At 40.6% G+C, this 16589-nt stretch overlaps 2 protein-coding genes and 1 non-coding gene across 3 annotated transcripts in view; 1 reads left to right on the forward strand and 2 right to left on the reverse strand.

Annotated features, from left to right (window-relative positions):
* The window catches only part of LOC134394729 (protein SCO1 homolog, mitochondrial), a 470723-nt gene that overhangs the window by 84914 nt on the left and 369220 nt on the right, over positions 1–16589 (reverse strand). The window lies entirely within an intron of this gene.
* LOC134397029 (small Cajal body-specific RNA 16) lies at positions 2555–2740 on the forward strand. Its single transcript, XR_010025318.1, has one exon. It is a non-coding gene; the product is annotated as a small Cajal body-specific RNA 16 (non-coding RNA).
* MYOCD (myocardin) overlaps positions 7238–16589 on the reverse strand; it is a 38754-nt gene continuing 29402 nt past the window's right edge. Inside the window, exons 8-13 of the mRNA XM_063123241.1 lie at positions 14956–15212; positions 13226–13379; positions 11226–12176; positions 10251–10364; positions 9270–9327; positions 7238–7809 (exon numbers count right to left, since the gene is read on the reverse strand). Of these exons, the coding sequence (XP_062979311.1) occupies positions 7238–7809; positions 9270–9327; positions 10251–10364; positions 11226–12176; positions 13226–13379; positions 14956–15212 (2106 nt within the window). The remainder of the gene's footprint in view (positions 7810–9269; positions 9328–10250; positions 10365–11225; positions 12177–13225; positions 13380–14955; positions 15213–16589) is intronic.

A 16589-nucleotide genomic window follows, 5' to 3' on the forward strand; every position in this document is an offset into this window, starting at 1 on the left:
TTATTGTAGTCTTGCTCTTTGAGCCTCTATTCTGCTTTGCCACACTGTAATCGAATGTGCAAAGTGACACTGCGTGATTCCATACTCACTGTGGCAAAACCACACTGTTCATGCACTTTTTACACAGCATCTATCAAATTATTGTTCTCTTGTGGTTTCTTTCATCTCTTCAGGCTATAGAAAAAAATACTTTTGAGGGAAGGAAAGATCGAAACAGATGTACATCGCCTTTAGCACTGCTCTTCTGCCCCTTTTGAGAAGTGTGGTTTTGATGTGCGCAATTCTGTATCAGGCAGGTGAACCAATTGCCACACATCTACTCTAGACACTCACTATTACCTTCAGGTTTATTTTTTTATTGCTCTTTTTATTTGTACTAAAACGCCTTTTTTAAAAAAAAAGATATATTTACAAACTCATGCTTAAATAAAAGCATTTCTGCTCAAATATTAAAATTTTATATCTATTATTTTTTTTTAAAAAAAATGCCTTTCTGTTTGCTGTCATTTTAGCACCACAATTTATTTATTTATTTTTGCTTGTTTGGAGGTGTGTGCTTTTTGTTTTTGCTGTTTGAATTAGTGCTAACACTTTTTAGCTTATCTCTTTAAAAAATCTATGAAACTCACCACCAATGGCAGATAAATTTTAAAAAGTGCTTTAGTACAAATTTTTACAGTTGATTTTAAAAATAGATTTTAAAAATGGTGTGCTAAGAATTGCCCCTTCCCAGCATCTATGTGAAGCCCACTAATGTCGATAGAACGTACGCACAGAACAAGCGCTATGTAGCTTACAGCAGAAGAGCAATGACTTGAGTACTACTACTGATCTGGAAGGACATCTTGTAAGGCTTTGCATTGCTTTCCTCAACATGGTTCAACATATATTAATCTCACTGATTGAGATACATTAATTTACAGCATAGGAACAAATCAAAGGAAGGTTCATTGGAGGGCTGCAAACATCAGTACAGATTATATTGTTTTAAAGGCTTACTTTCTGGTCTGATCAACTTGTATCATGAAGCATGATGAAAAAGCTAGCTGTCTTACCCTTACTGGTTTGATAGTAGCTGCCCTGCTGTTTTCAGACTGAGAAGAATGAGGCAGGAAGCAGGTGGGCTGCTCTGGCTGTGTTTGGTGATGCATCTGTCTACCCTTCCACTCAATGTGGATAGTTCCTATGACTCACTGCATAGTATGAGCACGTGTCTTTTGACAGGAAGGCCTTGTAACTTTTTCCTACCATACTGTTTAGGCTTCAATAGATAAGGCTATAGTTGCCTTCTATTATAAAGATTTTTACTCTAATCCTTAGCACGGATGAAACATCTTTGTCTACTGCCCACCATACCTGTTCTTCAAAAACCTCCAGCAACGAAGATTTCAGAATTCTGTTACTTCACACTTGGTCTATATCCATCTGCTTCTGCAAAACTAATGTTAGAAATAGACTTGGGGTTTAAATCCTATTCTCGCATACCTGGGAGTAAGACTCATTGAACGTAGTAGGACTAATTTTTGAGTATAAAATGCGTTGGGTTGTACCACACAAGAATTTCAGTAGTTAATTTCTTTTTGGTTTTTAATCACTATTTGAGAGGATTTTGTTTGTGTTTAAGACAGTAATGGTTTTGAGGTATTCTTAGACTTGCCTTGTGGCATTATGGGGGTCAGCTGACTTGCTTGATTCAAAACATAACTGTGTTGTTTTTAAGACATCGCCCAGATTTTACACCAATATGGTGACTGATTGAACTCAAGTAGGATCTGCTATCACTGAAAATACAATCGTGATTTGTTTTAAGTGACCTTTTTCTCAATTAGAGCCAAAATGGCTACATTTAAAGCGCCATCTGAATTTTCGCTTCATTACGTCCATCCGTTTAGCAACTTCATGCAGTTATTGGGCAAAATTTGGCCCTTCTTCCTCAGCCAGGCCTATTGGCTTCCTACACACAAACATTTTGCATCTGGTCTGGTAAAAGCCAAACTGAGAGGAGATAAGATGTTTTGAACTGGCTAGAATGAAAGATACATAGTCAGGGAGAGAATAAAGGTACAGGTGAGAAGGCAAATTGTTAGATCAGTAGGAATTAAGCAGAGATCCAGGTTATACTCTTGATGGATATCAAATGATGTAAAGTGCTTCCCTCTCAAAGAAGTGTAGTGTAGCTCAGGTGGTTCCAAATATTGTTTGAAGTGGGTGAGGGAGAAGTTGTGGGTGAAGGGAGCCTTTCCTCTTGGTGACAGAGAGGACTACTTGTGTAAAAAGCACACAAATTCTTGTTTGTGCTTTTATTTCTACAGGGTAAATATTTCTGTCAACTTCGACAGGTATTGCTTTGCTTGTATGGAAACTCTGTTTATCTCTAGTGTTGGTGTCATCACCAGGGTAAAACCTACTTGCATGTAGATAAGTGAGCTCTACCATTCTGGGAGCTCTGCATATTTTTTTGAGTTAACACATTTGAATTATGTGATACTCAAGTTTGTCTTCAAGAAGTAAGGGGTTAGGAACATAATGAATTTTGCTACTATGTTTAATGCCTTTGGGCTCGGAAATGGTTGCTGTGTAGCTGGGCCGGCTGGGGCCCAGCCTTGTACCTGCTAGCCTGACCTTGCCCTAGATTAAAAAAAAAACCTGGCACACTCCTTTCTGGGGTCTGCCTTGTGCAGTAACAGGTGTGAGCATTCTACCAGTAGCTTGATGATCATGTATAATACTGCATACATCTCTATTGTGATTTACCTGGAAGACCATACTACAATGATCCTGTTCAGATGACACTTTAAGCCACAGAGGTTAAGCATTTTGAGCTAAACTTTATGGCTTAGTGTGTCATGTGAACTATTCCTAACCATGGTGGCTACATAACCACGGTTTAAACACGCTCATTAACCATTTGCTACAAAAGGGTTAATGGCCTAACCATGGCTTAGCGTGTTATCTGAACAGGCCCAATATATTCTAATATTTGGGTTGTATGCAGTGCTGGCCATCTGCCATCTGAATAGAAACCACTGGTGGAAGAGATTTCCCCTCCCCCCTGGACTTCCCCAAATCCGGGGGACTGCAGAGCAGAGAAGCGCCATGGGAAGTCCTGTTTTGCAAGCAGAAATATGCACACACAATGTTGGATCTAATCCTTTGAGTTTAAATAATGAAGGGTATAGGGTATAATACTTAAAATTCATCTTATAAGGTGAAAAAGGGACCAATTTAAATTCCTCTTCTTGACTTTCTCATACTAGCACAAGGAGGTAGACTTAGACTGCAGTCACATACCAGCTTATGTGGGAGTAAGCTGCATTGAAATCAATAGGACTTACTTCTGAATAGACATGTATAAGTTTGTGCTTTCAGTTTTAGATGTGCAGTATTCATTTGTTAAGTTGTTTAAACTTTCTGGCTGTATTGAATTGCCTTAGGATCACCATTGCCAGGTAAGGCATGCATGAAAGGTGCAATCTGTGGCTAGGAATGCTAAGTTTCTAAGTTCTTGCTGCTTGATTAGACCCACAAATTAGAACTTTGTTTCACTATGGTTGAAAGCATATGTCCTCATGTACAAAGAATGTTCATCACATTTATAATGAGACTGTGTCAGAAAGACAGGGAGAGAACTGGTCAGGGACCAGGGAACTGGTCTGCCGCTGTCCCTAAAGATTTCTTCCCCGTGGAGCTGGGAGAACAGGCATGCGACAGAGACCGGGGACATCGTTTCCAGCTCACCAGATTGATAGCCACGCTGCTGCCGAGGCGTCTTTGTGCATGCCTCAGGCAATGCTAAGACACTTCATGGGCATTTGGAGGTACTTTGTGGAGTTAGTATTGTACCTGAGTTGAATTATACAGACTGTTATAAAAAAAGAAAGTTGAAGATGACAAAAATTGGGTTTACTCTCACTTAGCTCCCTTTAGTGACTAGTTTTATACTGCCCAGGCTGAACTGAGTTTGCTCAGTTAAGTAGTCATGAAGTTCATCTAGACCATGTTCTTAATTTTTTTATTAACTTGGGTATTATCACAATTATGTGGAAAAGAAAACTGTTACGTGATAAACGGGGAAGACTTGCTGAGGATGTGATCTAATTAAAATGCTTGGTAATTATCCCAGAAGATCTTTTTTTCTGTGTAACTTGTTTGTTAAGCGAGTTACCTGCTTTTGTTTTCATTCTCTGTTGATGCTATTAATGTATTATTGAAACCTTAATCTTGGTCCTTCAAGTTAATAGGAATTTCTCGAAGTGATAATTGCTAAAATATTTCTTATATATATTCCATGATTGCCTATTTATCCATAATGATATAGTTATCCAAGATTGCCTATTGTTTTTTAACTTTATAATTTATGAATTTGGTAATATTTAAATTAACATGTTACAGTAAGACACATTTAGCGCCACATTTTTAAAGAAATTGCCTAGATTTTGTATTTATCTATTTAAGTAGTCTTGGAAAGTAGTGAGAATGCAAGTTAGACAATTATTTTTTGTAATAGAGAAACCCTAGAAGAAAATCAGTCTCTTCTTTGAGAACATTATAGATCATGGAATAGAAATAGGTAAGAAGAAATCGAACTGGGAAAATGGGTGAACAGAAAAAGTATGCAAGATTATTATTTAAAGATGAATTCAGAACTTTTAAGACTGAAATATGTGATATGATAAAAAGGACGCGGGAAGAAATAGAGGGGAAATTTTATGGAAGATTCTCCATTTTGAGGGGGGAAACAATAGGCAGATCGAATAAGGGATTTACACAGCTGGTAACTGAATTATCAGATATTGTTTGCTGATTATCTAAAGAAGTATATGGACTATATAACCAGTAGCTGATTTGAAAAGTCAGGTAGACTTTTCAAAGGAGCATAACTCAGAATGCAATCCTATACTCACCTGGGAAATAAGCCAAACTGAAATCAATAGAAGTAAATTCCATTGATAAAAGTTGACATGTATAGGATTGTGCTGTTACATAATAATAATAATAATAAAAGAAAATTGTATTTTCAGAGGTATTCTAGAAGATATGAATGAAGAGTTGACATCTTTTGTAAATTGTTTGTAGGAGTATTATGTGAGGATGTAGTTGAGCCCATTTAGGGTGGGGAGATGGTAAATAAGATTAAAACAATCAGTAAACTAAAAGCTATTCCACCTTAGAGATGTCTTAATAAAATCTTCCAGTTTTCAGATGAGACAGGTATTATGAGGAAGTTTAAAGAAGGACATCCAAATACCTTAAATATAGAAATATAGCTATATACATTTTTATATCTTAGATTGCAAGCAAAAAGGAGAGAATGTAAGGAAAAAACTAAGAACTCAGTTTGAGATAACTTATCAATGGGGATTTCCTTATACATTGTTGGTATATTATAGTAGTAGGACTATTTTTCAATTTCATTATGGGCAATAAGCAAAATAGATCAAGGAGAGAAGGAAAACACAGAAAGTGATGCACAACTACAAATAGAGCCAATAGTTGAGGAAGATCCAGAAACAGAGTAACGAATCAGTAGTTTAGGTAGAAGATAGGGAGCTGATAGAGATTTGTTTTAAAGATCCGTCACTTCAGTGGAAGATCAACCCAAAGACATCCTTCATAAATCTATCAATCTCAGTATTTAAGTTATTAAAACCACAATCCAACATGATTGTCGCACTTGAGACAGAGGACTTTGAGATTGGAGTCCTCCGCCCATCCAAAGTCCTGCAGGCGGGGTATGTGGAAAGACGGAGGTGAAAACACCTCCTGTTCCACCTTGAAAACATCTAGCTTCTTTCTCTTACCCTAGGTAAATGGGTTTAGGATTGCAGCCTTGGTATTCTTCTTTTCATCAGGTTAATTAACTCTTTTATAGTGAATGAAATTATATCCATTTCAGTGATAATTTCTTTCATTTAAGTGATGGATGTTTAAATTGAATCTCTATTCGTTCCTTATCTTCTACTTGAAGAATCAGTAATAAGCAGCTTGTTTATCAGCTCTGAAATATTTGTTTGAAATTAACCTGACTACTGAGGCTGGTGATATTGTGGCTTGAAAAACAGGAAAAGCTTTTATTAGAGGGCAGAAAATTAGCATGGCATCTTTTTAACCTAAAAGAGAAACAAAGGTCTCAGTTTTAGAAGACCTACTGACAAAGGGAAATTCTGGAGCCTTAAAAGGAAGCAAAAAGTGGTGATTACTTTATATTGCTGCAAATTTGTTGTAGATTATCTGATTATGAATTTGTAAATTTTGTACACTTATTTTCATGGAAAATATATTTATATTCATAATATCAAATATTTAAGGATATGGTTGATTTGAATGATGGGTCTATTACGGATTTGTGCTGAAATGTTATAGGTTTATTTATATCAAATTATACGTTTATTTCTAAATTATTTTTCTTTAAAAAATCAAAGCATGTATTAAAGAAGGAATGTAATTTTAAAACAAAATTGATGAGGGCCATGAAAGACTACCCCCACCTCCTACCTACTGTCAATTAAAGACCCTTCATTTTCTGCACTTGCTATTTTCCTAATCTGGATTTTTTTTTCAAGGTGCATGCCCACCACAAAATAAGTCCCATTGCTTCAGTTCTGTAGCTGGTGCCTTAAAAACGAGGAAATAAGAGAGACAGGGCAAAAAAGAGAAACGTTCAGTGAAACTCAAAAGGATGATTTGACTTGTTAAAAAAAGATATCAAGAGCTTGAAGGTTACTGGTTTGACAATGCCTCATGGACTGACTTTTTTAAAAAGGGAAGTGCTCATGTATATGATGAGGATGAAAAGCAATGATTTCCACCCAGTGTGTTGGGAGACAAAAAGCGAATCCAAAGTTTGTGCACAATAGGTAGTAGGACACTACAGCACAATAATGTGATAAGGCTGATAGATATATTAGGGATAATACTGGCAGGTGCATACTAAATATACTTCCATAGCAGAGGGAACCTCCTTTGAAAGAGATTTGGAACGACATAAGTTATCTAAGTTTTGAGGAGAAGGAGGATCTACTGCTAGGAGTGGATTGGTTTTTTGTGAGGTGGGGGGCGGTGAGGTGGGATAATTCTTTGGTGATTCCATTTCTAATGAAAATATAAATTATATTCTGGGGAAAGTGACTCCAGTTTCTTCCTGGATGATACCAGAGCTCTTTGACATAGTTTCTCAATCCCTTACATGGAAATCGCATGTGGTTGGCTGCATCCCCATTCATAGGGCTTACTTTGTTCACCACTGTTGTAAGTGCAGATCCATGGTGCTGTTCAAGTTGAGATCAGTAACATCTAAGAAATCAATGTTGAAGATGCTGGGGCCTGTGGTGGTAAGGGAACTGAAACCATGGGCTGAACTAGGTGGAGTGAGGTCCAGCCATTCCATTGTTTCCCACGGAGACTCTGTGAAGCTCATGTGCAAACCAGATCCTTCAACAGAAGAAGGAGACAATGGAGTCTCCATAGGTGAGAGGGGAGATGGCAGGATCTCATGGGGTGTGAGCAGTTCATCGGCAGCTTTGCTTGAAAATCCTTCCATCACCCCTTCAAAGTGAGGTTCCTCACCACCCACCTTGAGGAGGTTGACTTCACTTGACCGCCCCAAGGGGCTGTGGGAATTTAACAAGATTTCTAGATGACTGTCATTGCTGCTAGGGCAGCGTTCAAAGGAGAGTTGGCTTGGAGGGCCTTGCTCAAACGAAGCTGATGCTTTTAGTAGTGAAGATGTTCCGGACGTCCCAGAAGATACAGTTATCTGAGGCACTTTCTGAAGACAAGGGCGCTCCTCTTTGGCATTAGCAGGCATTTCTGTTTGCAAACCAAAAATGACAGGACAAGAACAGATCAACAACTTGAACATCTATAGCATACACCAGGCTGCCCAGCAACTTTAAATGTTACAAAATATTGAGCACCTCAGTGGTCACTGGCTCTTAACGTTTGATAAGGCTTTGACTCCTTTCTCTACAGCAGGGATGATTTACTAATATCCCTCCAGATGTTTTGGGAAACAACTCCCAGCATCCCTCACCATTAGCTATGCTGACTAGGACTGATGGGAATTGTAGGCCCAAATATCTGGAGGGCCACAGTTTGCCCATCGCTGCTCTACAATATGAGATGGGCAATGGAGCAGCACTCGAAAACAAGCCATGGTTTTACTGTTGTTGTCAAGTAGGTACATCCCAGGTACGACATACCCCCAGGCACCCTTCTTAGCATGCACCAAGGTGCCCAAACCCTCCCATTTTAAAAAAAAATGTTTTTTATTAGTAGCTGTAATGGCTGTGAACTACATTCCTGTTGATGCTGAAAACTGGGTTTAAAGGAGTTGTTTAGTTTATTTATTTATTTGTTTATTTATTGCATTTCTATACCGCCCAATAGCTGAAGCTCTCTGGGCAGTTTACAAAATTAAGACAATTCAAAGTATAAAACAACAGTATAAAACCATAATATAAAATACAATATAAAAGCACAACCAAGATAAAAACAGCAGCAATGCAAAAATACAAATTTAAAACCGCAAAGTTAAAATTAATTTATAGACTCTTAAAATACTGGGAGAATAAAAAGGTCTTCACCCAGACCCCACTTCTGCCTTATATTTAGTCAGTTGGGCAGCTTAATTGTACTTTACCACACCTCTGATGGCAGACATTTGTGGTGATGCCCAGGACAGTTTCTTAAATTGTCAAATGTGCCCATGGCCCCAAAAGACTGCCTACCCATTTCAGATTGTTCATTTTACTTGGACTAATTTTATGGATGCTGTGCTGTTTTTTATTTATGTTTATATTTTTATTGTGTTTATTATTTATTGGATTGTATATTATTAATTTTAAGCCACCTCAAACAATATTTTAATGTCAGAATACAAATGCATTGAATAAAAACATTTCTGCTGAAGGCAATGACTAAGAGTCAAGTCCCTAAAGTAGTTCCTGTTTGCTTAAAATAAGCAGCTCAAGGAACTGCACCTTGTGGGTGTGATCATAAACAGTACTTTCTTAGCAGCTAATGACCATGGGTACATTTGTCCCTAGCAGGCATAAAGCAATGGGCATTTGGATCTAGTTCTGCTTACTATGCCCGACTGGAAGGGCAATTTCTCTGAAATAGCACTTTTCGGGCATCACTCTCCAGACACCTGAGAGACTTGGCTATTGGTTACAGTCTCTGTAAGCATTGGGCACAGAATGTTCTCTTTGAGGCTTCAATCGTGTTTCCTTAGTTAACCGAGAGCTCATGCTATTGGTATCGCCTACCTCCAGTTTCAATCAACACATCCAACAGCTCATCCATCTGCTGACTTCGGGTCATCTGCTGCACCAAGAAGAAAGGTAAGGGAAGTTAGGAAGTGGATGTTGGAGCAACATACTACTAAAAATCACCGCTGGTTGATTGGGACGTCAGGTTTTCCAGCAAAAACCTGAAGATACAGACCCATACAGGTGATGGAGCATCAAGGTGCTCCAAGTAGTCTGCTTTGATCAGTAAAACAACAAATCTCTCTCAAAATACTTAAGTAACTTTGTGTACTTGTATTGAGTTCATTTGCATTGCAAGCACTCCATTTTATGTACCATTTCGGTTCATAAAAGCCTCACCTACGATCGACATCCCCTCAAACTGGAATGAAAAACCTGCTTCACTCTGGTCCTAGTCATATTTACACAGAAAAAAAATCCACCGCCTTCAGTAATACTTGCTTGGTGAGGATTGCAGCCTCTCTCACTGGTTCATGTTAAAAAAATAAAATAAGGAACACACAAACCCTCTTTCCCACTGACTGTGATCCAGTGCTGTCCTCAACTGTACTTAAATAAAGCACTTGTGAGTTGCTTCAAGCACACCCAAAGCTTACAAACTCAAGTCATTCACAGATTGCTGTGTTTCTTCTAAAATCCAGAAGTCCATTCAACAGAAGTAACAGTCCTGCTCTTGTTTACATGGTAACTTAACCCAGGAATGTAAGGAGAAGGGGGTCAAGAACCCCTCCTCTTGCCAGAGATTGACTCACTTCAATTTCTTATTCAACCTCTGAACAAATCAGAAGTTGAGTAAATTTGCTTTTGTGTTTTCGTTTTAAATCCAATTGACTGTGTAAACATCCTCTCTACAATGGTAAATCCAGCTTTCAAGCCAAGCCTGTCAGAAGTCTGCTGGTTTCACTCGTGAGCCACACAAGGCCCTGGAATCTCCAAGGGACTTTGCTTCATAATGCTCCACAATTTCCAGACAGTTACCTGTTTCACAGCATCCGCATAGGGTGGCGGCTGCTTTCCCTCTGGGAGGGCAGCATTGGACTTACAAAAGCTTGGGGACAGAATGGAATACTTCTGGCCTCCTTGTGTTGGCACCTACATGGAAGCAAAAACACAGGAATCAAATCAATCTGTTTGACAAAGGCTGTGCTGCTCTGCAATTGTATCCAAAGTCCTCCAGCCTCAAATCTCTTGCATGGGATGTGGTGTGTGTGTGTGTTTGTGTTTGTGTGTGTGTAAATCACCAGTGAGAACAGTTTCTCCACTAATACAGTCCATGTGAAGATCTACAAAGGAAATTTGAAATAACCTTGGATCCTCCCCCCTCCCCCCCCCCCCACTAAACAAAAAATGCAATTGCAATTATGAACAATTTCTGACAGTAAAGGCTGCCTGGCTTAGTGAATTCTTTCTTTGAACGGGAAGGGAAGACTTAAAATAGGATACCCAGAGAGAGAGAAAAGTTGGTAATAAATGCCAAGATTCCTAATGACTTTTGAAGAAATTAAACCATATGCATATGCATATCACTATTGAATGTAAATCAAGAGCTAGCATATTTTATGAGTGGAAGTTGGGCAGTTAAAAGATATCCGTCCTTTCCTGTTTTATAACTCAATGATGGATACAACAGTAATTGTCTGTATCAAGTAGCTTCTTTAAGATGTCACAGGTGTCTCCTTTACCTTTCTGAAATCAACTCCCCCCACCCCGATGCAAGACTCCCTCTACACTGCACAGTCCTCTGAAAAAGCTGTAGAGAACGCTTTTAGAAAGGCAGGCTTTCTACAGTCAGCTTGGAAAGGCAGGCTTTCTACAGTCAGGGGTGAAATATGTATTTATATAGACTTAACAATTGAGTATTAAAACATACATTTTAAGCTAAACGTTTTGGCTTCCACCTTCATCAGTTACTGTGCTGTTATATTTATACAATTTCCAAAGAAGTTTCCTTACTGGAGCTGTGCACAGATGGCTGCTGGGCTGTGGAGAACTGCTGCGACCTTCTCCCTGAGTATTCGGGGACACAGAGAGGAGGTAATGGCCATTTGGTGAGGGTGGAAGGCTGATGTGTTGTGGACTCTTTGCTGCCTCTAGTGGAGAATGCTGGGGAGAGCACTGTGGGCTTAGGAATGTGGAGGACAGTATACCATTTTGTCCTGAAGATTCCATGCAATGGCTATTTACAAGACGGGGCAGCTGAGGTGTCCCACTGTTGCTCAGTGTGTCAGAGTTGCCGACCTGGCCTTTCAAGACAGCCTGCTTAGAGGCAAATGGACAGCTGGACACTGTGTTTTCTTGCTTGATTGGAAAGCCAAAGAACCGTGATGGGGGCTGCTTCTCCTCAAATCCGTGGCCCCGTTTACGCTTCTGGAGCTGCATCCTCAACTCTTCCACTTGCCTCTGCTCTTGCTGCAGTTTCCAGGTGAGCTCATTGATGACCTTCTGCTTTTCTACCAGCATCTTGTCTTTCTCTGTGTCGACCCTTTCCACATCAAGCTGGATGCCAGCTCCATTAACACTTCCCATCAGACTCTCTTCACAGCCGCCTTGCACAGGAGAAGGGTGCAAGACAAATGGTGGAGAAGACATTGGTCCTTCGTTGAAACTGTCCGGCAAGGAACCATTCACTGATAGGTCAGAAGAAGCGGGGGAGATAGGCGGTGTAGAGCTGGTGCTGCCAAAGTGGTAGAAGCCATTGGATAACAGACTGGTCGAAGATTGTGACTGGTAGCTGGACAGAGAGCTTGTTGGGGTCACTGGGAAGGTAACCGTTGTTATTTCATTGAAGCTGGCCACTGAACCCCCGCTGCACTCCTGGAAGGGCCGCAGGCGCTCCATCAAAGCTGTCTTTGTACCTGATACAGGCAGGCCCCTTATGCGGAGCTGCTGTCTTAGCTCTGACACCTAAAAGGAAAGCCATTTAGTTAGTGTCAACATCGCTCTTTGGTTCAGCTTTGTGGCAAAGAAGCAACTTGTTTGAATCAAACTGTTTTAGCCTTTCCCAAAGCTAAACCTAGCATTATTGGGCCGACAAAGAGTGGAAGCTTTTGGGCTGAGAAGGTTTGGGCCCTACAGTGGCTGATATTCACCAGATAGATATTCAGTCAGTTCTAACCTATGCTGTTTACACTATTATATTGACATCTATTATATTATATTGACACTATTATAGTGCCAGTGTGGTATAGTGGCTAAGGTGTTGGGCTGGGAGTTGGGAGATCCGGGTTCTAGTCCCCACTTGGCCATGGAAACCCACTGGGTGACTTTGGGCCAGTCACAGGGTTAATCCTCACAGGGTTATTGTTGTGAGGATAACATGGAGAAGAGGAGGATTATGTACGCCGCCTTGTGTTCCTTGGAGGGAAAAAGGTGGGATATAAATGTAATTAATTAAATAAACAAATCTCTAATGTATTTCTGTTATCTTTTGATTGTTTGGGATGTTATGTTTTCTAAATCCAAGTCATACCAGTTTGTTTCAATGTTGAATCAGGCTTGAATGCCTACGTCCAATGGATTTCTGGCCAGATCAGGTCTTTGCTAATCTTATATTTCAGTTATCGTTAGAACAGTACTTCTTCAATACTTTGGTCATGTTCCAAATGTAGATGTATATATTTACTTGAGAGTAAATCAAAGTATTCTGAACTAAACTGGCCTGTGAAGATGACTCTGCTCAGATACATCAGGGTCTATAGCCTCTAATTCAGATGGGTTCATGGTCACTGGAGCCAATGTAAAACTAGACATGAAATCAATCTTCAAATGGATATTCAATGTTTTGAAATTAAATTTCAGATTTCATTATGGGATATTTGAATTCTGATGAATCTTGCATATTGACTGAAATGTGGGTGGGAGGTTGCAGGATGCAGACCTTGCCTCGTCACCTAGTTACAGGCATCACACGTGAAGTTTTATTTGTTGCATTCACCCTTACATAGAGCACTCACTTTTAAGTCATCCAGATTGGATGGGAGAGGACCCGGCTTGAGAGAAGAAACGCAGGACTGTCCTGAAAAGGTTCCCTTCACAGGAGAATGAGGGCTGCTGGTGATTGCTGATGGGGAAGAGCTTGAGGTTTTGGCCATTTGCTCATTTGGTTGCCTAAAAAAACAAAAGTGCAGAAGTTTTTTCTTTCTATTTTTTTTAAATTCATAATCCCTTTTTTCTTGATTGTACTATTAAGGCAATGAGTCAGCAGCTCAGTCCGCATGGCATCTTGCTCTTGTCCCATCTGGTTCAACCCAAAAATTTGTTTAAGGAATTATTGTTGTTGTTGTTGTTTTCTAATTAGGGCGTATTCTCAAAGCTTACTTCTATGCAATAAATCTGCCCTCTGATCTGAGTTTAAGCTTTTTAAGAACATGGCCTCTGCAGGATAATTTGTCGTTAATCTATAAACCTGAATTAATCCTCCCACTCACTGCATTGAATTCATAGAATCATAGAATAACAGAGTTGGAAGGGGCCTATAAGACCATCAAGTCCAACTCCCTGCTCAATGCAGGAAACCACCTGACAGATGGCTGTCCAGCTGCCTCTTGAATGCCTCTAGTGTGACCTCTATGACTGAATTCTGATCCTCCTTTTAGCAGAACGTAAATGCTGTTTTAATCAATCTCTCCATAGCTATATATAAGCAATAGCTTTTCAGAGACTTGAAGGCAGAATAATAGCATGCTTGCAGCACTTCAAAACTAGATATGCTGACAAACGCCAGGCTTGGGCCAAGATACAAGCTTTGCGGGATCATAGTGATCATCTCAAATAAGAAGTGAGCATTGCAAGACCCTTGAATCTTTGGACTTGCAATGAATTGATCCAGAGAAGAATCCCTCAGTTCCCCACCCAGCCCCTGATCCCGAACCCTCCTTCCACCTCCCCTTTAAGCAAGTCTTATCCTGCAAGGGCAGCAGCAGCCTGCCACAGAAACGGATGAATATTTCAGGAACAAAAACCATTTTAGCCTTTTGCCATAGGAGGCATAGCCCTTGGAAAAAACTACATTAACCATGGCCCATCCACCTCTGTTTTTTCTCTCCATATGATCCTAGGGTGGTGATGCTTGTCTGCTCTGAACGGTTGGATGGGGCATAACAAGTTGAAATGTAAGTCAGACTAGATGGAAATATTTTTAGTGGGGTGCTATCTGATTTGGGTTTAGGAACATAGACTGTCTTGATGGGGTTGTAGTCCCCTTGAAAGATCAGATTTATAGCTTAAGTGTGCGCCTTCATCTAGTGGATGCATAAGTGGTGTCAGTGGCAAGGAGCACTGTCCACCAGCCCTAGTTACTGACAGATTGGGATTCATGTAACACACTGTTCATGGGGTTGCCCTTGAAAAACATAGGGAAACTGCAACTAGTGCAAAATACTGCTGCCAGAGTGCTGCCTGGAGCAAGCTGGACTACGTTACACCCATTTTGTTTACTCTGCAGTGGTTGCCTGCTTGTTTCCAGACTCCATTCAAGGTTCTGCTTTTAACCTTTAAAACCCCAAATGACTTGAGACCTGGGTACCTTAAGGATCACCTTCTCCCATATTTCCCATTTATCATGGGAGGCCTTGCTCCAGATTCCTGAACTGCCTGGGATAGACCATGCCCTGCCGTAATTGTAGCTTTAGCACAAAAATGGGGGTATGTTTGCTGTAGGGAACTTTTTCCATGACCTACTCACTTCAGCTGAGTGGAATGTGACCCAGGATAGTTGAAATGCTGATGATGCCGGTGCTGCTGTTGCTGGCTGAGGATCTGGAGCTGCAGGAAGAGCTGCTGCTGCTGCAGGAGCCTTGCATAAGCCGAGTCCATGGGAGGAGGAGACTTCTCCGCTTTCTGGTCGGGGGGAATGTACTGGTGATACTTAAGCTTCTTCACTTTGGGCTTCATCTCCTTGGGCTTTTTGTGGCGATTCTTGCTCTCATTCGACGATTTTGACTGTGAGTTGCACAAATAAAAATGCAGAAATGTAGTTAGCTGCAATGTAGAGCATTAGAAGTTTGGGTTGACCTGCCAATTAGCCTAGCAATGGAGAACAGGTGGCCCTCCAGATACAGGGTTAGATGCAGATTTAAGCTGGATCAATTGCACTGGCAGGAAGTGAACTTCCCTGCCCCCTCCTTCCCTGGGCAGCCCCACCTGAAAGTGCTACACAGAGAGGAAGAAGACTCTGAAGACTGGGATGAGCTGTGGTGTGGGCGTCAGGACAGGGGGAGTCCCAGAAATTGGGCAGAGGTACCTTTCACAAGGTAGATCCCTTCCTCTCAGAGAAGGCAAGTGCTGGGTCCAGTCCACTGATAGATTACAATCATCTCTCCCTGGCTAGAACTGGTGGAAGTTGCAGTCCAACAGCATCTGGAGGGCCACATGTGTCCCCCCCCTCCCGCAGTAGTCACTTAAGCTCATGTGCTTAAGGTCTGGCAGCCTCTCTTAAAAGGCAGTCAAACACTTTTTCGGGATTCATTAAAACTATAAGCCAGTGGCTGCTGTTCTAGGGATAGCAACGTAATTGTGGGTGAGAAAATAAGAGATGTCCTTCCTGCTCAGCCTTTTGCTCTCCAGCGTGGGTACAAAATACACTGGTACCAGTTGTGAAGGTCATGCCACGTTCACACAATTATTCAGCACACATTCCTTTAAAATACTCTGATTCAGCAGCCTGATCCTTCACCAGCAGCCACTTCCAAGTATTTTTAAAATGACATGGACCTAATAATACACAAATGCCCCCTTCACATTTGACACAGCAGTTGTGTATTTTGTATTCAGGTACAAAGTACAACATTTTATGAAGTGGCTTTATAATAAAGAATAAAGATTTCATTCATTCAACTCATGCGTGGGCAACTTGTGGTACTCCAGATGTTTTGGACAACAATTCCCATCATTCCTCACAATTAGCTTTGCTGACTAGGGCTGATGGGAGTTGTAGGCCAAAGCATCTGGAGGGCCACAAGTTGCCCACTCCTGATCTAACTCAAGATCCTGTCTCCTCCATGGATGGAACTAGATTTTTAAAAAGCTTGGTTTCAATGTATGGAGCTGTACATCGCTAAACTGTCACAATTCTCCCCTTTGATAAATTAAGGCACATGTAATTATATTTGCCCCAGGATTCAAATGGACCCAGTTTTGAGTAGGTACAGCCTACTCAAAAGTAGGGTAGATCAACTTCCATCTTCAAATAAAACCAACACCAGTGGATTCTGTGATTCCTCTTCCACAGGTACCTCTAAAACCAGCTTTTCTTACTTGAGATTAGCACTAGCTGTTGTCTAGCAAGAAGGTAACTTTACTATTTTTCTTCCTAAGTAG

The sequence above is a fragment of the Elgaria multicarinata genome, chromosome 3 (genome assembly GCF_023053635.1).
Source record: "Elgaria multicarinata webbii isolate HBS135686 ecotype San Diego chromosome 3, rElgMul1.1.pri, whole genome shotgun sequence".
In the NCBI taxonomy this organism is placed as follows: domain Eukaryota; kingdom Metazoa; phylum Chordata; class Lepidosauria; order Squamata; family Anguidae; genus Elgaria; species Elgaria multicarinata.